The sequence below is a fragment of the Gopherus flavomarginatus genome, chromosome 2 (genome assembly GCF_025201925.1).
Source record: "Gopherus flavomarginatus isolate rGopFla2 chromosome 2, rGopFla2.mat.asm, whole genome shotgun sequence".
NCBI lineage: Eukaryota > Metazoa > Chordata > Testudines > Testudinidae > Gopherus > Gopherus flavomarginatus.
Genome location: NC_066618.1, coordinates 248,764,682 through 248,788,138, shown reverse-complemented (window position 1 = coordinate 248,788,138; position 23,457 = coordinate 248,764,682). Strand labels below are relative to the sequence as shown.

The 23,457-nt window shown below is 43.8% G+C and overlaps 1 protein-coding gene across 3 annotated transcripts in view; it reads right to left on the bottom strand.

Moving 5' to 3' along the window:
- Positions 1–22,091, bottom strand: part of CHMP4C (charged multivesicular body protein 4C) — a 101,529-nt gene extending 79,438 nt beyond the window's left edge. The window contains exons 1-5 of one of the 3 annotated variants that reach the window (XR_007772660.1): positions 21,755–22,091; positions 7,663–7,840; positions 6,826–6,940; positions 4,338–4,446; positions 2,414–3,031 (exon numbers count right to left, since the gene is read on the bottom strand). Coding sequence is in view for 2 of the 3 variants with exons in the window: in XM_050941369.1 (XP_050797326.1) it covers positions 2,967–3,031; positions 4,338–4,446; positions 6,826–6,940; positions 7,663–7,840; positions 21,755–21,950 (663 nt within the window). In the remaining variant the exon portion in view is untranslated. Of the gene's footprint in view, positions 1–392; positions 3,032–4,337; positions 4,447–6,825; positions 6,941–7,662; positions 7,841–8,762; positions 9,599–21,754 lie in introns of those variants that run through there. The other 2 variants (XM_050941369.1, XM_050941370.1) reach the window with 2 other exon arrangements.
- Between the last annotated feature and the right edge of the window lie 1,366 nt (positions 22,092–23,457).

Below are 23,457 nucleotides of genomic sequence, written 5' to 3'. Positions count from 1 at the left end.
GAGCTAGTCTTCATGTGCAAATTCAGATCCAATTGAAAACTGCCTCTTTCTTTTTGAATGTATGTCTCTCTTCTGTGTCAAGATAGCATTTGTTTAGTATTGAAGCAGAAGGACTTGCTAGAGCCAACCTGCTACTGTAAGAGTTTTCTCCATTAACTTGGGCATATCTTACAAGCAGGATTTTAGAAGCATAAGAGTCTATAGTCTTTGAAGGTATGCTGGGGATTTCTGGAGTTTGAGAACTACACTGCATGGGGGAGGAAAGCCTTTTTCATTGTGTCACAAGGACGCTGACTCCCTACCTGCAGTGATCAAAAAGTTGCTAGTTGTTAATATCTAGATACTTATGGGAGGCTTGGATCCAATAGAAATGAGTGATGTACACAACTAGACACAGAGAAAGCTTTCCAGTGCAGGGACCATGTCTTTATTTTCAAAAGAAATTAAATAGCAATACAAATATCTCTGGTTACTTCTAAAAGGTACAATCAAATGTACATTGTATTTAATTAGTGTTAGTCAAGCACTTTGAACAGGTTAAGTGTTAAGTATTGGAAAACTACTAACTTGAGAAAAAACAGATATTATGGGCCAGTCTTTCCAAACCAAGCATGTAAACATATTGGCACTGCCTAACTTATGTATAGAAATGCCAGAGGTGTGCACAGTGATCAGATCTGTGCAAACACATGGCCAGTTATGCACCTAAGTAGTCCATCACTATTGCCCAATTTATCCATAACTTAGGTACATTGACATATATAAGCTTGCTTAATCTTGAAAATGTGACTCTCACCAAATGCATAGAAAACAGATCTTAACTCAGACGATTAGTTATTTTAATAAACCCCTTAGTCCCAGCAGCTTCTCATCGGTATCTTGTCTTGCATTTTAGAATGCAATACAATTGAATTACACTGTTACTGTATTAGTTTCCATAATAAATTTAGAAGACTATGCTTTAAAATATAAAATACACTGTTTTAAAATAGAGACCTACAAAGTTCCAGCTTTCTTTTTCTTGCTCCAGAAAGAGATTCTTTCTGGTGCTTCCCAGCTCTGCAACAGAGTTGCACATGCACCTGGTTTTCTCTAAGAGCTTGTCTACACTTACCGAGGATGGACACTGGCAATCAATGCATAGGCCATCCACCAATCGCTTTCCCGTCGACTCCTGTTCTCCACCTGATCTGGAAGAGTAAGGGGAGTCAATGGGAGAGCATCTCTCATTGATATCGTGTAGCGTGGATCCCGCAGGAAGTAGATCTAAGCTACATCGATTTGATACACTATTCATGTAACTCAAATTGCATCGCTTAGATTGACTTTTCCCTTTAGTGTAGGCTTAGCCTTGCACACAGACCTGATTCTCCATTCATACCTACATAGACCAAAAGTAAGTCCAGTGAAGTTATACTAGTTCTGGACTAGTGTAAGAGGAGAATCCAGCCAGTCTTATTTGTAACTTCAGAATCCACTCCATTCTATTAACAGGTCTCAATCCAGCAAGCTGTTGAGCACTCTGGCCTTCATTCAGGAGCACACACATAAACACATGCTTAACATTAAGTACAGAAGAATGGGTGACTGAAGTCATTTGCTGGTGTGAGGCCAAAGTGCTTGGCACAGAATCTTAAGTGGTTAATCTGCTGCTGCTACAAGGATAAAGAACCCCCGTTGTCCACTGTTTCCTGGCTGGCCTGATTATCAATTATAATTTTTAAAACTAGAAACCCAGATCAGTATTACTTTGATTTCCAGTACTCTAGGACCCCCCACCCCCCCATGTAAGTGTTTCAGTATTTCACTGCGGACGGCAGTGGGTTATTAAGTCAGAAGGTCTCATTTACTTTGCTTGTTCTGATTTCTCAGCATACACAGTACTTCAGCACTCAAAATAACATTTGTCCCATTAGACTAAAAATAATCAGTTGTGCAACACTGTACATGAACATCACATCTAAATCACTCACATTCAAAGAAGTGAAAGAAAGAAGTTAAAAGAAATTTCAAATATTAACACTTCGATACAATTTCCATTCAAGTCTCAGTACAGGAACTGAATGCTTGGAAACCAATGTTATTTTGAAATCACAGCATTACAAGTCCCATTATGACAACTTTTAATCTGTAATATGAAGTTATGACTCCTCCTGGAAAAGTTAAGTTGGGAGGCATATAAGCAGTAGTTAGGCCACATCTCCTCTCGGTCTTTAACAGAGTTAACTGAATCAGTTTTAAACCAGCAGGGACCTAGATTAAAACTAATTCTGCGCTCTAGTTTTCCCCTAGTTACACTTGAGAGCCAAACCATTTTCACTGAATGAGCCTGAACTGATTTTAAACCTTGATTATAACTAATTATATAAGTGTATATGGTGATTTACAGGGGAAAAAACAAAACCAAACTCACCAAAGCCTGTCATAGAAGATTCTGCCCCAAGGAGCTTACAATTTGGGACCCTGATACTGCAAGATGCTCTGGGTGGGTGATCTGTGCCCATATGCAGCCCCATTAGGTCCATGTGCTCGGAGCAGCTTATGGAAGCTGTTCCACTAGCTTTCAAATACTCTGAGCCAAACTGACCACTGCTTGTAAGCCTTTATGACTTTACTACATTTCAAACATTCACTCCAGCAGTGAATTTGGTCATGTGTGTACATAGGGGCCTTAGTGTCTCACAAAAATACTCCATAGTAAAAGCTCTTTTTTTAATAAAAATTCCAACTGGATTCTTCACTGTAAAAATGATACAAGACTGGCCAAGTCCTGAAAATCTCTTTAAAAAAACAGAACATTTAAAAATAGTATCGAAGTTAAGTCATTTTTTTTAAGATCATTTGGCCCTACTAAAGTAAAACAAGTGATCAAATTGGGTCCGACTTGTTAAGCATATAAAACATTATTGCAACTCTTTACACCTGTATCGTAAGAAACCTGTTGTTCTAAACACTGCAGTCTGATGTTACGAAGCCCAAGCCGCCAGCTGCTTCATATCATCTTCATCTTCCACTTTCTTCCTGGAGGATGCTACAGTGAGAGATTAACAGTAATCAGTGACTCAAGTAACAGCCATTTTATTCACTGACAGCAGGATTTGTGTAACGCTAGTCAGCCTAGAGGTATCTCAAAGCAATTTATCAAATAGTGAGCTAAATATGGTAGCCCAGGGAGTAGGCAGACTAAATGCACAGCCATTATGGTCTCACCAGTAGCTCACTTACAGCCCTGGATATTATGGGTCTGATTCAACTCCCTGACTTCAGCGGGAGGTATTTTGAGCTCTAAACACTGGAACAAGGTGGAAAAAACAAAATCAGTGGATAAATGTTAACTCAGAGTAAATGGTTCAGAATGACTCTAGTAAAAGGGCTGTGTGCCTGGTTATTAGCTACTGCTTAATTTCAGAATGAGATTGTTCAGGAAGCAAGCGTGGCCCATAAGGAAAGGAACTGAAGCTAAGTCTCTAAATTTATATGAACTTTCATTTCATTCGCTGGTAAATACAATATCTATGGCAAATTTCAATCCACTGTCATGCTAAGGAGAAGGAGCTGTGTTACTGAAATGTTCTGAATCCAGGTCAGCCTCCTATTTCAAAAGAAACAAATGGCTGCTTTGCCAGAAAGGGGGAAAAATAACTTCTCATTTCTGGGTTACCTACCTATATGATTCACTGGAAAATACCGCCGCACCTATGTTAAACACCAAACAAATGCCAGTGGACATGCATCTATTTACACCTGCAGATAATTTGGTCCTAAATGTTTCCATGAACCAAACAAAACACCCCCATTACTTAAGGTGAACAGATGAGAGGCCTGAAATATCAGGACACGGGGTAGGGAGTCGCCAGCAGTGGAGCCAAAAAAGAGCTGCTGGAGCATGGGAAAAATTGGTGGGCTGAGCAGCCGCCATATAGCTGATTCACACAAGCCTGGGAGGGAGGAAGAGGAATGCAGTGTGCTTGGGGAAGAGGCGAGGCCAGGGTGGGGATCTGGGGAGGGATCCAATAGGGCAGGGAGGGAGTGGAGTCGGGGTGGGGCCGGGGCTGAGTTGGGGGCACAAGCCCCCTCCGTCTGTGCGCCGGAGTGCAAAATATTGGGACAATTCACATCGTGACCAAACATCAGTCAGGATGCGGGACAAACAAGGAAATATTGGGACGTCTGATCACCCTTCCATTACTTCATGTGAGAAGGCCCAACAAATGGATAAGAAGTCTACATTAAAAGTTAAAGCTGAGTTAAATGCTTCATTTGCGCTTTCACTCTCTCCCTCTTCTCTCTCAGGACATGGCTTAATTATAAGAAACTTAAAATGGCAGGCAGCTTACCAGGGCGGGAAGGCAGCGATGTGGATGGGACACTTGGCAATCTGACATCCGTCATTTTCTTATTCAGTTCTTCTTGCTCCAATTCCTCCAATTCTGCCATCAACTCATCCTGAATGCAAGCAAGACTCATTTGCAAAGTTATATTTCAAGCAATAGGTTCATTTAACATCAAGGGCATCCTAAACCACAATCACTAATCAAAGAACCAGTAGGGACATAGGACAAGAAGGGATCTCTTGGGTCATCATGTCCAGTCTCCAGCTATCTCAGGCAGCTCCGTCCTATAATACATTTCATAAATATGTCAAGCGCCATCTTAAAACCAGGTAGTTTGTTTATCCCCACAACTCCTATTGGACGGGTGTTCCAGAACCACTCACCTCTTGATGGTTAGAAACCACCTTCTAGTTTCCAGCCCAAATTTATTCATGACCAAATTATATCCCATTTGTCCTTGTGCCAACATTGTCCTTTAGCTTAACTAGCTCTTCTCCTTCCCTGGCATTTATCCCGATGTATTTATGGAGGGTTGTAATATCCTCTCTCAGCCTTGGTTTTGCTAGGCTAAATGAGACCTGCTTTTTTAGGGTTTGTCTATACTGCAAAAACAAAAAATGGTGAACCTACAAACCTGGATCAACTAACTCTGGCTTGCAGGGGCTAAAAATAGCAGGCTGCAGCCCGGGTTCTGAAACCGAAAAGGAATGTCTACACTACTGTGGTTAGCCCCATAGTGCAAGCCTGAGTCAGTTAACCCGGACTCTGAGCTTTGCTGCTGCAAGAGTTTTTATTTGTTTTGTAGTGTAGGAGATAGGTTCTCTATTCCCCTGATTATCCTAGTATTTCTTCTCCGCACCTGTCAGTTTGAATTCATCTTTCTTGAACATGGGTGACCAGAATTGTACACAGTACTCCAGTGAGGTCTTATCAGTGTCTTGTATAACTGCATTAATACTTATCCATCTCTACCAGAAATACCTCACCTGATAAATTAAAACTGTTAGCTCAATGGTAACAAAGAGGATGGGAAAACCCAGTGGTGTGTTATATAATACAAATTAGTTTAAATTTCAGAATGAAAAGTCATTTGAAAAAAAATTTAGAAACAGTAAGTTTCTCAAAACTGACCCTTCTTCTGTGAAAAGTTTTGCCAATGGACATTTTGACGGAATGTTTTGACAAAACAGTCCGAACAGGCTCTAATTAAGAAAGGATTACGATGATCATTTAATCTGATCACCTGGATAATACAGGCCACAGAACCTCCCCTCATAATTTCTGCATCAAGACCATAACATCTATTTGAGCTACAACATATCTTTTAGAGAGACATCTAGTTGTGGTTTAAAGATTTCTAAAGAATACCGATTACGTTGCCTGCCTTTTTACTTAGCAGAAGTCAATGGGGAAACAAAACAAAATAAAGAAACCTATTGTTCTTTAACAAGTCACCAAAATGCTAAATAGTGAGGACCTAGGCCAAAAAAAAAAAAAAAAAAAAACCCCACAAAGGAAGCATATTTTTTCAGGCACATATTAAAATCTTTTTATATAGATATTATTTATATATCTATTTGCAGGACTGGAATGCTGTATGCTTGCTTTCAGCTCAGGTGGAAAAGGTGATTAGTTATTTTTACTGCTTTGGACACTGTTTAAACAATTCTTAGTGCTCATCATTTCAAAATCAATATATAAAAATCTTCCAACTTGCCATGGACTTTGAGCCTGATTCCAAGAGGCGCTGAGTGCTTTCAAGAATCAGTTGCTGCCTTCCATTGATTCCAATGCTTATCACTTCATGGGATCAGATCCTTAGGCCCGCACTGAGAATTAGTATTTTTCACATTTGAAAAAAAACTTGGTTTAAGAATAAATAAGGGCCTGATTAAGTGCCCAAAGTCAACAGGAGGCCTCCTACAGGCATTAGATAAAGCCCTGTGGTCTAGATTTTCAAAAGGTTAGGTGCCTAAAGATGCAAACAGATGCCTATTGGGATTTTCAAAAGCACTAGAACAGGTTATGTGCCTAACTCCCATTGGAGTCAGTTAGAAAGTTTGGCATGTAACCCACTCAGGCACTTTTGAAAATCCTATAAGGTGCATGTGTGCATCTTTCAGCACCTAAATACCTTTCAAAGTCTGGCCTTGAGTGTTTAGAGTTGCACACAGTGCAATGTGTCATACGGATACTGACGTGCAGTGCTCAAGATAAACACACACTTGACTGAGTGTCTATCTTGAGCACTGCAAACCACACATTTCAGTTATGTCCACACATACAGGGTAAGAACATGGAGAGCGAGTTTGAGATCAAACGTCTTTTAAAAATATCTAAATACATTTTATAAATATGATTAAATGTATCCAAGCAATTTTATAGTCACAACTTGCATGGGGAAAAGGCTAAAAACAAATCACCACACAATAAAATCATCACTGTATTAGGCTGGTACATCTTTTATCCTTGACTTCATTGCAATACTAACCTCATCAAACTCATCACCAAACCCAACTCGGTTTGAAATAGCTTCTGAGATCTCCTGGGCAACTGCTTGCTGTTCAGTGATATCGTCCATCAAAGAATCAATTTTGTCTAGGTCCCTAGAGAAATAGTATTTAAATTGTTTTTAAAATACACATTCTTTGACCACATCTGCCTTAGGAAAACCTAATCTGAAAAGATTCTGGTCCCTTTACTAATAAGAACCCTGACTACAGAAAGTCTCCAATTTAAGGCACCAATTCAGCAAGGTACTACGCCCATGCTGATCTTTAAGCATGTGAGAAGTTGACAAGTCAAACATGGCAGATGTTAGTCCTGTCTCTTAATGAACTACAGTGGTGGGGGGGGGGGGGCGGGAGTACAAGACCCCATATTGAACAGAACTGATTTTACTTCGACAGGCTTGAAGCACATGAGTAGTTTTGCTAAACTGGGGTCGAATTAGAACACCTTTAAAAACCTGAATTCCACAGCCATTTAGAGACTTCGGAGAGAAGACTCCATATTGCTCTGCTAAGTGCTATTCTGCTGTTGCTTTCTCTGCCCTCAGCACCTCCCAAAGACAATTCAGACCTAATAATAACATCCCTGTGCACTTCGTAGGATGGTAGGGCAACCTTTGAGCTTTGCTGTTGAGACAAGCTATTTTTCTTCTAAATATCACATTCCACTATCGGAAGTGCTCCCAAACATTAAACATTAACAAAAACAAAATCAGAACCAGGTGTCTCAATGAAACTAAAACATTTAATCCACACAGTCAGAGAGCGAGTTTTACAGCCTGAACCCCCTACTGTGGAAGTGGACAGAATGCACTTACATATTTTCATGCACTTTTTTCATTGCTTGTGCAGCATAGCCCATATTCTTGAACACTTCTGTGTTGGTGTGGGAATTTTCCAATGCTTCCCGCTGGAACTCGATGGTGGAGAGCGTCCCATCAATTTGGCTCAACTGTTTCTCGTACCTCTTTTTTCTCTTCAGGGCTTGTAATGCAGCTATTGTGTAATCAGAAGGGACACAGTTAACTCCTTTTCAAACTGAAATGCACATACGAGATTCAGTGACAATGAACAGTGTAAATGGAACAAAGTATAATTTAGGAGACCCTGAGTTAAGAATTCACATTCTCTTGCCTTATTTTAAGCTGTTATCTATAAGCACTGGCACATAAACAAAGGGAAAACAGGACCTACTCCATAAAATGCACTGCTCAGTGGCCTGCCTGCCTGCTCTGCGATTGCATGAATTGACTCTGGGGAAATAGGTTAGCAACTCTTGTGCATCAGAGAGAAGCAGCATTGCCTGGAGTCCAGAGGCAGCTTCTTCCTTCGCTGCAGGTGGCCCTGAGTTTCACCATGTCAAAGCATAAAGTAGGACAAGATGGGAGGAAAAGGAGGAGCATCAGAGAGGGACTGAAAAACAAAACGGAAAGGAAAAAATAGGAGAAGGAAGGAAAAGGAGGCTGGAAAACAGGAAAGAAAAACAGGAAAACCAAAGAAGATGGAGAAAGAAACTATCACATCACTGATGGTGTCTGTCAGTGCTGCTCCTTGAAGGTCACATTCCTTGGAAGTGCTGCTCTTTGAAAGTGGCAGGAGCAATAGAAATCCAGAGTCACCTAGCCAAATAGGTCAGTTAGCTGGGAGGGTGGAGTCAGATTTCTTTGGGGCTCAATATGCTTTCGATGGATCTATTTGTCAAAAAACTGTTGTAGGGGCCAATCCCTGACCCTTACATCAAGACCACCAGCAAGGTTCAGCCACTCCCTACTATCTTTGTGACTCAGCAGAAATAATGTAGATAATATTTTTACTTCAAGGTCCCAGAGACACAGACAAAGTTTTCATCTCAAGGCCAAAAGACCAAAAACATCAAGACACTTGATCACGGCCTTGGATAGGCCAAGAGACTACTTACACTTGATCTTATAATACAGCAACAAACAGGATTTTTCAGTGGGGGCACAGCAGCATAAAGATACCATAAGGCATAAGCAAAACCACACACAAGAAAAGATGGCCCATGCTGGGGTTGAGGAGGGGTTTCATTCAAGCCCTGGGTGTGGACATCTTCTTCCCACGGGTATTCTCCCGTCTGTCTTTCCAGCAACCTGTAGCAGGTTGGTCTGCCCCTTTAAAAACAGACATGGGGGATTTATCAGATCCAGCTGGGAAGGGGTCAAGTTATCCCTATAAAGCAGGGGTCTCCAACGTAGTGCCTGTGGGCACCCTGACACCTGCTGAGGTGTCTAAGTGTGCCTGCGTTCTGGCCGGCGAATAAGCATCTGCTGAAATGCCACCAACAAGTAGCATCATCCAGAGGCATCGGCAGCGATGCCTCTGGATGACACTGCTGAAATACCACCGACAAGCGGCGACACCTATTGATGTTGCCGTATTTCGGCGGATGCTCGTCCGCTGCCACAGTCCTCCATGGATTGTTGTCTGGTGCCTGTCAGATGAAAAAGGTTGGGGACCACTGCTATAAAGGGCTGAGAGAATTCAGTTGAAGGGAGATCTGCTGGAGGGAGGTTGTCTCCTGAGACTGGCCCTGGAGCAGAGAGAGGTGCAGAGTGAGGCACCTGCAGCCGGTGTTGCTCAGGGAAAGGGTCTTGGGCGTGGTGTTAGTCCTGCCTGGGTTGAGGAACAACCAGCAGCTCTACACAGCCCTTCCTCATAGACACTTGTGCCAGGAAAGGGATGTAGTTAACTCCTTGTATATTATGGACCAAGTGGTCCTGCACTCTGTCATGCTCTTCCTTCCTTCTTGCTCATATCTCATTTTTGAAGCTGCTGCAGGACTAGAAGCTGACTGTAACACTGCCCATCACTGGAGCGATAACTAACTAGCCACCAAATGCCTGACTGATCCCCATATTTGGGGTCCAGAAGGAATTTTCCTCCAGGGCAGATTGGCATTTGTCCTCATACAGCTTCATTCAGACTGCTTGTCTGAGGTAATGCTGAATCTAGATACTGTGGCACCTACGCCTACAGATGAAGCCAGGCCCCTTACATAGGTGCAGAACAGTCACCATGTGTAGCAGTGCACTGAAATGTACTGTGTTTTACTGATGAATGCCTTGCACTGTGCCTTATCAGCTGTATGAGGACAAATGTTTGGGTAGATTCTGTAATACTAAATATCTTGCAATGCCTCCAGCAAAATGTTTTGGGAGGAAGAAATTGTAGTTACATCCCCCCATTCAAACGTACCCAAAATTGGAATGTTCAAATTCAAGATCCACCCACTCTTGCTAGGCTGGTCCAGTGACTACAAATGTACTGAATTGGGATGTGTCTCAGCTGACATTATATTGAAAAAACCTTTGACAGATGGCACCAGAATTTCCACACCTATGTACATACTATTTCAGCTTCACACTGAATCTTCTCCCCAACACACATACACACACTTGCATGCATTTTTCATGCTGTTTTAGTGCCCTCTGCTCCCAAAGTGCAAAGCACTTCTGCTCTCCTGCTTCAAAATCACTCACTCAACACTTTTTAGGGGCTACTTAATCATGGATTAACAGTTTTAAGGCCAGAAGGGTATTCTAACCTCCTGCATAAGATAGACAGCTTTCAACTGCTCTGGATAAAAGATTTTTCACTATATAATTTTATTTTATGGTGCCATGTGGCAGAAAAGTACATATGAATTTGGGAGAAATGTCTGTTGTGAGGGAATATAAATTAATAGGACAAAAAAGGCATTTTTGAGCTGTGGAACTTAATGGTGTTAGTTAGGGTGTCTATATTTCCCCATGCTGAATATGAGACACTTGATAAAATTACTCATGTTCAGTGGTGAGCTGAAGCCGGTTCACATGAACCAGTTGTTAAATTTAGAAGCCAGTTTAGAACGGTTGTTAGGGTTACTGTATGTCCGTATTTTCCCCACACGTGGCTGGCTTTTTGGTTCTCAAATCCCTGTCCGGGAGGAATTTCAAAAAAGCTGAACATGTCTGGGAAAATAGGGAGGCATAAGAGGACCTCAAGAGGCTGCAACTTACAACTCCGGCGATCTGCAGGGGCACAGAGGTGACGAGCGGCATCCGAGCATGCAGCACGGGAGGGTGCCTAGGGGCCAGAACAGCCCCGTGCTCCCTGGGAGCAAGACCCAGGCTGGGGAGAAGAGGGTGCTAAGCCCCTGTTTGAAGGGCTGTTCTGAAGCCTGCAGGTTCAGGGCATGAACAGGCTGGAAATCACTTCCTGCTCCCCTGCCACTCCAGAACTTAGCTGAGGGGCAGAGAGATTTCCCCATGCTAGCGCTGTGTGGGACTTTGGCACATGCAGGGCTTGGCTCTTCCTGGCCAGCACCCCAGGCCAGAGGGTCTTGGGCTATTCTAGAGCACTGACCCAGACAGTGGCAGTAGGGGGACAGAAACAGTCTGCCCGCCAGGCTGTTGGTGAACTGAGCGTTTCGATCAGTCTCCATACAGTGCTGGGAGTGTGACACCTTGCATCTTCACCCCACTACCAGCCTTGCACACCCACCCCCATCGTTGGCCACCTGACCCCGCTGCCCCAACTCACCGCTGGTGGGCAGGTGGCTGGCAAGCAGGGATCCGGCAAGCAGCAGGACCCACCAGTACTGCGACGGGGACAGAGACAGAAAATATGGGATCATTTGCCTGTTTTTAAGAAAGTCAGGACACCCGCAGGAGGGCTTAAATATGGGACTGTCCCTTTAAAAATGGGATATCTAATCACCCTGGTGTTAGTATTAGTGACTGTTCATACACACGACAGATTAGCTGTACATGCAGAGCAGCAATTTTCGAAATCCAGAAGGTTCTGGGTTGAAGTTGGAGGTGAACTCCTTCCAAGTAGAAGCCGCAAGAGAGAATTCTTTATTTTCACACATTTATAAAAGCAAGCAGCTAAATATAAACACACCATCTTTATTAACTCACTGAATTTAGCTTTCCCACAATGCACTTACGGAATACGTCACTTTGTAACAAATCACTTTATTCACCTCTTCCACATTACTCAAGAGATATTGTGACAGCGCACCCCATAAGGCTTTATGGAAATATGCTTATGAATGTATATATGACATAACTAGAACATTTTATTCTATATATGTAACATGTAAAGTTTATGATCTACTGAATATATTCATCCTATTTGTATGCATGTGTCATTGTTGTATTCAAAGTTATGAATATTGGCTATACACTTGTCTGATTTTAAAAAGCCTTAGTAAAGCATTTGGTCAGCTTCTTGAGAAAGGAGTGTGCAAATTAAGTGTCCAATCAAGAAACACTTAACGAACAATCGAACTTGAAAGGCTCCAATCCACACAAGAGTCTTCCTGGAGACATTCAAGATAGCATGTGGGCAATAGCTGCTGCCTGTAAAAACTTAGTCATGCATGGACATGTGACTTGCCCATGTGACACCAAAACTCTATCTTGGAGCTGGACTTCGCATAGGAGAGAGGAGGGAAGTCTCCACCCACAAGAGAGAGCCCATGGGAGACCCCTCCATTTTGTCTTCAGCTGGCTCAAGAGATAGCTGCTCCACCTCCAAAGGATGCCTGGAAGAAACTGAAACAAAGGACAGTAACCGCAGGGTGTGAGAGTGATTGCTGGACCCAGACTAGAAAGAGACTAATCTGTAAAAGGAGCTGGAACACCGCTGAGGGTGAGGTTTTATCTGTATTCAGTTTTCTTACTGTATTAGGCATAGACTTGCATGTTTTTGTTTTATTTTATTTGGTAATTCACTTTTTTCTGTCTGCTATTACTTGGAACCACTTAAATCCTACTTTCTGTATTTAATAAAATCACTTTTTACTTATTAATTAACCCAAAGTATATATTAATACTTGAGGGGGTGGTAAACAGCTGTGCATCTCTCTCTATCAGTGTTATAGAGTGCAAACAATTTGAGTTTACCTTGTATAAGATTTAAACAGGGTAAAATGAATTTATTTGGGGTTTGGACCCCATTGGGGAGTTGGGCATCTGAGTGTTAAAGACAGGAACACTTCTTAAGCTGCTTTCAATTAAGTCTGCAGTTTGTGGGACGTGGTTCAGACCTGGGTCTGTGTTTGTGGCCAGCAAGTGTGTCTGGCACAGCCAGGCAGGGCTCTGGAGTCCCAGGCTGGTAGGGAAAGCAGGGGCAGTAGTCGTCTTGGCATATCAGTTGGCAGCCCCAAGGCAGGAGCAGCGCCAGGGTTTTTGGCGCCCTAGGAGGAGGTCCTTCCGCGCTCCCGGTCTTCGGGGCACTTCAGCAGTGGGTCCCGGAACGAGTCAAGGACCCGCCGCAGAATTGCCGCCAAAGACCCGAAGCGCGGAAGGACCCTCTGCTGCCGAATTTCCGCTGACGGTGGCAAAATGCCACCCCCCACCAAATCCTGGCGCCCTAGGCGACTGCCTAGGTTGCCTAAATGGAAGCGCCGGCCCTGCCCCAAGAGGGTTTCTGTGATCCAACCCATCACATATACAACATTCCCATGCCCCCACTTGATTAACCCATATTTGTGAACTGAATGCCACATTTACTAGTTATCACATTGCCCAGTATTACGTGATCATGTACATAAGAGGCAGTATCGCAATACATAGAGGCAAGGGAGTTAAAGCTTTCAAATCTGAGATTCACAGGGATTTCTAAATTTCGTAGATTCCAAGTCTCAGATATAATGTTCAATTGATTTAGGGCTTTTTTTTCTCTTACTGCAGAGACATATGACTCCTTAAACATCTGTAACTGTGTTAGAAGTAGATGACAGCATTGTATTGAAATTCTCCTCAGAAATGCTACTGTATAATAACCAACCCAGCTATAAAGGAATAAATGAATAAAATGACATCAAAAAGCAAAGAAAGTGAGCAGAGGAGATAAACTTACTTCACAGAATGAGTCTGAGAAAGGATGTTTTTACCATTCCAAAAATTTTGGAAAAAGAATCCAGTCAGGCAGGAAGACTCAAAGTATAATCTGAGGAAATATATGTAACATCAATTTAACCAGAAACAGAACGGTTTTCTTCAGGAAACAGCAAGCTCTTACATTAAGACTAGTTTCAGAGTGGTAGCCATGTTAGTCTGTATCAGCAAGAGCAACAAGGAGTCCTTGTGGCACCTTAGAGACTAACAAATTATTTAGGCATAAGCTTTTGTGGGCTAAAACCCCAGATGCATACAGTGAAAAATACAGTAAGCAGTATATATATACAGCGCATGAATAGATGGGAGTTGCCTTACCAAGTGTGAGGGGTAGTGCTAATGAGGCCAATTCAATTAAGGTGGAAGTGGCCTATTCTCAACAGTTGACAAGGGGTGAACACCAAGAAAGGGAAAATTACTTTTGTAGTGCTAACAAGGCCAATGCAATCAAGGTGGATGGCCATTTCCAACAGTTGGCAAGAAGGGGTGAGTATCAGCAGAGGGAAAATTACTTTTTGTAGTGACCTATACACTCCCAGTCTTTATTCAGGCCTAATTTGATGGTGTCCAGTTTCTAAATTAATTCCAATTCTGCTGTTTGTCACTGAAGTCTGTTTTTTGACGTTTTTTGTTGTTGACGAATTGCCACTTAAGTCTGAGTGTCCAGGGAGACTGAAGTGCTCTCGTACTGGTTTTTGAATGTTCAATTCTTGATGTCAGATGGGTCACTACAAAAAGTAAATTTTCCCTCTGCTGATGCTCACACCTTCTTGTCAACTGTTGGAAATGGCTGATGTCCACCTTAATTGAATTGGTCTCATTAGCACTGACTCACTTGGTAAGGCAACTCTCTTCTCTTCCTGTGCTGTGTATATATACCGCTTACTGTATTTTTCACTCCATGCATCTGATGAAGTGGGTTTTAGCCCATGAAAGCTTATGCCCAAATAATTTGTTAGTCTCTAAGGTGCCACAAGGACTCCTCGTTGTGTTAACACTAGTCTGCTCCTCAGAAGTTCTGAGTACCTGCAGCTCCCAGCGAAGTGAGTGGCAGCTACCAAGGCTCAGAAGCTCTCAAAATCAGGTGCACTATGCTTCAACCTGTGTCATGGTATAAATCCCCACTCTGAACCTTAGCATCCAAAAGATGGGGTACCAGCATGAATCCCCCTAAGCTTAATTACCAGCTTAGATCTTGTAGTGCTGCCACCAACCAGGACTTGCAGTGCCTGGTACACTCTGGTCCCCCCAAAACCTTCTCAGAGGGCCCCAAGACCCAGACCCCCTGGATCTTACACAAGGAAAGTAAACCCTTTCCCCCACCGTTGCCTCTCCCAAGTTTTCCCTCGCTGGGTTACCCTGGAAGATCACTGTGATTCAAACTCCTTGAATCTAAAACAGAGAGGAGTGCACCTTGTCCCCTCCTCTTCCCCCCTCCCCAAGAGGTAATACAGATTCAAGCTCAGTGAATCTAAAACAGAGGGATTCCACCTCCCCCCATCCCTTCCCTCTCCCTGTCTCCCACCAATTCCTTGGTGAGTACAGACTCAATTCCTTTGAGCCTCAACAAGGGGAAAAAATCAATCAGGTCTTAAAAAGAAAAGCTTTTAATAAAAGAAAGAAAAAAAGTAAAAGTTGTCTCTGTCATTCAGATGGTAAAGGTTACAGGGTCTTTCAGCTTATAGACACTAAAGAGAAGCCTTCCCCCCAGCACAAATGCAAATTAAAATCCTTCCAGCAAAATACACATTTGCAAATAAAGAAAACAATCAAAAAACCTAAACCACCTTTGTACTTATACTTACTATTTGAACAGAAAATTAGAGAGCCTGTAGGTATGTCTGGTTACTCTCAGAACCCAGAGAGAACAACAGACAAACAAACACAAAACAAAGACTTCCCTCCACCGAGATTTGAAAGTATCTAGTCTTCTGATTGGTCCTCTGGTCAGGTGGTCCAGGTTCCCTGCTTGTAACCTTTTACAGGTAAAAGAGACATTAACCCTTAACTATCTGTTTATGACAACCTGAGTGTGGCTCAGCAGAGTATCTCCTGAGGTGTGAGGTATCACTTGGCCTGTCTAGCTATACTACTTACAGGGTCTCCATTACCGTACTCTCAGAGCACTTTGCAGTCTTGATTGCATTTATCTTCACAGCACCCTTGTGAGATAGAGAACTGCTGTTATCTAGAGCTGCATGAATAATGGATTTTCCAGATCATGGGTAATTGCAGGGGGAAAAAAAGAAAGATTTTGGATCCAAACCAAAAATATTTTTTTCAACATTTCCAGCACAATGGAAAAATATAAAAAAGTTTCTGGTCAAATGAAATGTTTTGTTCTAACAAAAGTCAAAACGCTGCTTTGACTTCAACCATTTTTAAATGATTGTTGTTTAAGAAAATTAAAACTCTGAAACAAAGTTGTTTTGAACCAAAAAACTAAACACACTTCATTATGAAAATGTCAAACTTTTTTTGTTAAATCTTTTGCCCCTAGTAAGTAGCAATGCAACAAATGAGGGAAACTGAGGCATACACAGACTTCATAAAAATATTACAGAAAATTTCTCACTTCATCAGAGTAGGTATTTGGCACAAATCTGTCTATCCTTAGGGCTCTCAAATTAAGAGGTATGTTAGGCGGTGAGCAACCTGTGCCTCCCACAAGATCTGCTCTGTAAGAGTACTGATTAATTTAGCTATATTTTACCCAGTGGGTCAGATTTTAATCTCACACTGGTGCAAATAAGGAGTAACTTGAGAAGCCAATGGAATGACACCTGCGTAAATCACATCAGGATCAGGCCCATAATTCTTAAAAACTTGTGGGAGAAGATTGTGTGTATTTGTTACAAATAGCACATGTCAATTGCGTGCCTGATTCTTCTTAAACAAAAAAAAAGGATAAGAAAAAGGACTAGGAATGCTGTCTGTGACATGGTACAGTAAGAGTGCTGGGAACGTTTCCCCACACAGCTCCGCCAATCCACTTCAATCCTCATCTGACATCCTCCCTGCTATTGGAATTATGGACTTGTTTTGTGGTAACATGAAACTGTTGCATCATTGTTCAGCATCAGTAACCTTATGACAACTAAGTCATTTACAAGGAATGCCAGAACACCAGGCATGCCCAAGTGCATCAACACCACATTTGCAGCAGGCTCTATTAGTAATGTCCTAAGATTGTTATTATCCCATGCCTCTACCTAGGGTTTGTCATCACTAATCTGCTGTATGACTTTTGACGTTCTAGCTAAACTTTGTTCCTAGTCACAAAAGAAGATTATTCCCTTTTCACTTATTCAATTTCTTTTCAGTCAATTCTTAGTGTTCATGGAAGGTGCCAGACTGATACCACAATCTAATTAAATAAATGCAGCCTAGGCCACAGCTTTGCAGACTTCCCCAGCCTACCTCCCCAATGGATCTCAACTCTCAACTGGAGATATGACCTCTAGCCATGAGAAGGTTGTTTCAATCTATATACTCATTCAGTCCTTGGTTTCTCTGCCGATATTGTAGGTGGACGGTGGTTTTTGTGATGTGGAAACCACTCCACAAAACACAGCACAAAGAACACCAATGCATTCATGTGGGCAAGCACATCACCATCAAGTAGTAACCACTTTTGGCCACTCCTGACTTGCTGCTGGGTTTGAACTGCTGATATAGAAGTATGAAGAGAATGCAATGGTAATTGACATGGAGCTTGCATCTTTCCAATAACTTCACCTTCCTCCCCTTTCTCAAATCTATTCAGTTTCTAAAATTATATTTTAGATCACTTTCTATCCTTTCAATTTCTTTGGTTCTCTGAGTGCTGAAAACAAAACAAATAAATGTCAGACCACAGCAGGGGTCAGTAGGTGTACTGCAAATTGACTCAAGTCAATGGAGCTAACGGAGGATGTGGCACAATGTGTCTGCAAAGAAATTCAGTACAAATAGGTGATTGTATATGGTGCACAGAGAGACTGCAAAGCTGTTGTGGAAGGAAACAACGTTTGTAACGAAAGCACCAACACAGAAAGAATTCCAAAAAGTTGCACTTGTATCCTGGCCGGAGAGAAAACCTCTACAGTTAGTGTAGCTGCAATGAGATATTAACGTGGAAAGGTGGAAGTCATGTATGATTACATTTGTAGCTACTTTCAGACTAAGATGCAGGAATTAGTTGTATTTTCAACAATTATCAGTGAGGAAGATGACAGATTCTAATATCTTTCTATTTGCATAGCTATTTTATTATAGTTCTTAAGTCACATTTCTTGGGCTGGCTGATGTTTCGCAGTCTTCTCAGGAATCCTATGAGCTCATGAAGAACCGGGGCCTGAATAGGACCTCACTAATATTAGTGTAGCTAAGCTCAGACTCACGCACCTGGAATCTAACGAGGTCATTCCTATTCAGCCAGTGTGCATTCTGTATGGGATGTCCAAAATTCTGCAGTATGCATCTCAGACACGCCTATTTTAGGTACATAAAGCTTCTCAGATCATGTGATTACAAATGAAATTGTCCCCAATGCTCACTCCCCCCCCCGAAGTATTAACTCCAGCTAAGCAAAGTAAAATCCAACTTGTACTCACTCAGTTTCTTATAGTTCCAGTTCATGTAACAAGATTAATTAGGTATTCTCTTTCATCCTTTCAACTAAATATTTTGCAAAATATACCATAGTATATTGACTAGTATGTTATTAAATATCAGTGATAATTAAAACATACAATGCTTGAAACAAATGAAAGGAATATATTTGGGGAGATAGTACATTTGTTTTTTATTATTTGTTCACTAGCTAATCTGCAAAATTCAGTCATTTACCGCTGTGGTTCTCAACCAGGGATACCTGGGGGCAGAGGTGTCGAGTTCTATGGGCCTGTGGTTCCCATGCTCCAATAATATGAGAGCACAGGGGTCCAGCTCCACCAAAGTTTGGAGCTAAATCTCCCTCCTGGCCCCGCCTGCCGCCCTTGCATGCCTCCCCCAGAGCATCCCTCCAGACCCCGGCTGCCATTCCCAGGCAATTTAAAAGGGCCCGGGGCCCCCGCCACCACCAGCAGCACAATGGGGCTAAGGCAGCTTCCTGCCCACCCGGCTTCACTTCCAGCATGTCCCTGTGGCCCCGGGGGGGGGGAGGGGTCTCCGTATACTGTCCCCGCCCCAAGCTGCCGCCAGTGGGAGCTGCAGGGATGGTGCCCGCAGGCAGCAGCGCGTGGAGACCCCTCTGGCCCCTGCCTACGAGCTGCTGCCAGAGGGGAATGTGGGTCACTTCCAGGAGCTGCTCAAGGAAAGTGCTGCACCCCTCTTCCGCACCCCAACCCCATGCCCCAGCCCAGACCCTGCACCCAAACTCCCTCCCAGAGGCTGACCCTCCAGCCCCTCCCGCACCCCAAAGCCCTGCCCCAGCCCAGATCCCACACCCAAACTCCCTCCCATTGCTCATCCCCTGCACCCCCTCCTGGACCCCAACCCTCTACCGCAGCCCAGAGCCCACACCTCAATTCCTTCCCAGAGCCCAGCCCCTGCAACCCCACCTCCAGTCCAGAGCCCACCCCCCACCCCCAACACCCTCCCTGAGCCCTCCTCAAACTCCCTCCCAGAGCCTTAGGCAGGGGAACAGGACTTGGGCCTCTTCTGGGCACCACCAAAAATTATACAAACCTGCCACCCTGGCCTGGGGATACACAGAGGTCTTCCAGAGGGTGCATCAACTCACCTAAATACTAGCCTAGGTTTACAACAGACTGCATAAAAAACACTAGCTGAGTCAGTACAAACTAAAAACAGACAAAATGAGAAAGTAAGCAATTTTTCAGTAATAGTGTGCTGTGACATTTTCGTATTTTTAGATCTGATTTTGTAAGCAAATAGTTTTTAAGTGAGGTGAAATTTGGGATACTAAAGACAAATCAGACTCCTGAAAAGGATACAGTAGTCTGGAAAGATTGAGAACCACTGATTTACAGTGCCTCAGTCATTTGTGCAAGGTTCTATTGTGTTGACTTAACTGTATAAGAACAACAGGAAAGCGAGTAATCTACCTAGTAGCCCTTTTTAATTAAAATCTTTAACTCCTGATAAGAGAGAGAGAAAAGTACAGTTAAAACTAAAGCACAGCAGACTACCCTTAATAAGCAGCCTTCTGTGAGACTTCGCTGAAGTATCCTCCTATAGATTTAAATTACATGACATTAGCCTTTAAATTATTCATCAGTAGAAAGATCAAGTAAGGGAAAACCCACCACTGAGATTGCCTACTTATCATAGCACAATTTTAGTGGTATATTAAATTTCAGATCTAAAAAGATCTTGTCAAATCCAAAAGCTTGTCTCTCTCACCAACAGAAGTTGTTCTAATAAAAGATATTACCTCACCCACCTTGTTCCTCTAATATCCTGGGATCAACGCAGCTACAACAACACCGCATACAACATTGCCTCTCACAGTATTTGGGGAAGCGGGAACGTGTTTCAAGGCAGTGGTCTTGTACTGAAGATTACTTTATAATTTCAGCACCACAGTTGGCTCAAACAGTTAAAAATCCCATCACTGAGCTGTTAAAAATGGACTTCTAAGCTAAAACACTGGAGTTTAAAGGGGCTAAAATTTCTGAAAAAACAGCTTGTTGTAACTCTAGTCAACTTATTGCTATGGGTGCTCAGATTTCCTTGCTTTTGAAATTCAGTTATTTATCAAGGCAACAGAAGGCCTGCTCCTGCACTCTTGGAAACTAATGTGATTTTTTTCACTGATTTCAATAGGAGCAGGATCAAGCCCATACTATCCCGCTGCTACAATGCTGATTTCTTCCCAAAGAAGAAGATGGTTAGTGATTAAGGCCCTGTGTAGAGAAATGTGGGGTCATTTCCCAGTTCTACCATAGACTTACTATCATTTAATCCATTTTTACACATCTATAAATGTTTCCCCAACCTCCCCGTAGTGTTGTAAGAATAAATCTGTAAATAGTTGGGAGATTCTCAGGTATTTCAGCAATGGAGGCTACTATTTTTCTGCTGCATGGTTGGTGCTTTATTTCATCTCCCTAAGGCCAGACTGTGCTGCCCTTATTTACATTGAGCAATCCTTTGCACCACAAGTACGTCCCACTGATGCCAGCAGAATGTAAGGTGCAAAGTACTATTCAATATTCATAAGGGCATCACAATCTGGCCCATAGTTAATAAGTTATTTAAGGGCAAGATAATCTGTTCTACACTCACAATAATTAAATTAAGCTGAAAAGCACTGATTACACAAAGCTTTTCTTGTACAGCACTAGTGTACAAACATGAAAACGCACCTCCTCTGACTTCACACACCCAACAATTGTTACTGTTTAGCTGGAGAGGCTCTAGGAAGTCATAAAAGAAGCCAAACACCATGTACCTGCAGGTTTAAAAATAGATTAGACTCTAGCATGAGCCCAGTACTCTCCTACAAGACCTTCCATCTTGTCTTTTCCCCCCCCTTCTGTACCAAAATATGGCATATAAAAAGGAATACAGTGAAGATTGATACATAGCTGGTCTCTACGTGGAAGTATTTAAACCGCAGGATATTAAACATTTAAAAGGCCATGTTGATGGATTAACTAAAATGAACCTGTCCCTGTGCTGCCCTATATACACACAATCCAAAAGAGAGAGAACTACACCCAAATTCATCTGCTTCTGGTGTTGCCATGTGCAATACAGATGTAGCTTTCCAGTCAAACGAGCGGACGTGTCTAGCAGGCATTTCCCCTGAAAGCCAGTCATCTCTCTGCATCGCACTGCCCTGCAAAGCCCACCAATGCCAAGAAGCAGCCCCGGCCCGAGAATAGCAGCTGGCTACGTTTCCCCTCACCGCCCACTTCCCAACACCTGCCGTACAGCTCCCACCAGGTGCACAGCGGCAGCTTTTGCAGGCCCCCCGTAGGGGCGGGCTCTCCTCGCGGGCTGGCCAGTGCCGGGCGGTGGCTCTGTGTGTAGGGGCGGGGGCCGGGCTCACCTCGCTTGTTCCTGGTGCCGTGCTGCTTGGCCGCGGCCAGCTCCCTCTGGATCCTGGTCTCCAGATACTCCTGCTTCTTGGTGAGCATCTCCTCGGTCTCCCGCAGCCGGGCTAAGGCCTCCTGGGGCGTGGGGCCCGCGCGCCCCTTGGGACGCCCGGGGCCGCCGCCCTTGAACAACTTGCCGATCTTACTCATGGCGGCGGGGCTGGGGGCAGTGGCGGTCCGGGCTCGGCGCTGCAGCCCCTGGGGTCGCTCAGCGAGCCGCCAGCGGCCCGGGCATTTCCCGACTGACCGACCTGAGCAGCGCTGGGAGGAGGCGGAAGCTGCCGGGCAGGGAGGTGGCGGGGCCATGTGACGCTCCCCACACCTGGGCCAGGTGTCACCGGAGACTCCGCCTCCTCTGAGCCCTTTGGATCCTCTCTGCGCATGCGCCTTGGGCGAGGTGGCTGCCCAGGGTGACCCCCTGCCCGGCTGCCTCTTCCCCTGGCCCCAGGCAGCTGACCACGTGCGGGACCATCGAGGCGATAGCTCTGCCCCAGGCCAGGGGCCAGCGTCCCCCAGCTCCAGCTGTTACTGGGGGGCTCAGGCTGCCTGCCCTAGCCTGGTTCAGTTATGTTCCCCGCCATTGGCAGCACCATGGATGGTAAAAAGGAGCCTCAGCCTCAGGCATCACCTCTCCCATCCTCGCTCCTTCACAATCCCTGTGCAAGACAGATGGGCGATTAGTGGGGGGAAGGGGTCAGAGAGCTGAGCAGAAGAGGGGATGGGCAGATAAGCAGCCCTCAGTGGTGAAATAACAGGTTGAGGACTATTTAGAAAAGCTGGACATACACAAGTCCAGGGGCCGGATGCACTGCATCCAAGCGTGCCGAGGAAGTTGGCTGATGTGAGTGCCGAGCCGTTGACCATTATCTTTGATAACTCATGGTGATTGGGGGAGGTCCCAGACAATTGGAAAAAGGCAAATATAGTGCCCATCTTTAAAAAAGGGAAGAAAGAGAACTCAGTCAGCCCCACCTCAGTTCCTGGAAAAATCATGGAGCAGGTCCTCAAGGAATTCATTTTGAAGCACTTGGAGGAGAGGAAGGTGATCAGGGACAGTCAACATGGATTCATGAAGGGCAAGTCATGTCTGACCAACCTGATTGCCTTCTATGATGAGATAACTGGTTCTGTGGATATGGGGAAAGCGATAGACATGATATACCTTGATTTTAGCAAAACTTTTGATACAGTTTCCCACAGTATTCTGACCAGCAAGTTAAAAAAGTATGGATTGGATGAATGGCCTATAAGGTGGATAGAAAGCTAGCTAGATCGTCGGGCTCAAAGGGTAGTGATCCCTCAATGTCTAGTTGGCAGCTGGTATCAAGCGGAGTGCCCCAGGGGTCGGGCTTGGGGCCAGTTTTGTTCAACATCTTCATTATTGCTTTGGATGATGGGATGGATTGCACCTTCAGCACGTTCACAGGTGACACTAAGATGGGGGAGAGGTAGATATGCTGGAGGGTAGGGATAGAGTCCAGAGTGACCTAGACAAATTGGAGGGTTGGGCCAAAAGAAATCTGATGAGGTTCAACAAGGACAAGTTCAGAGTCCTGTTTAGGACAGAAGAATTCCATGCACTGCTAAAGGCTGGGGTCCAACTGAATAAGTGGTAGTACTGCAGAAAAGGACCTGGAGATTACAATGTACGAGAAGC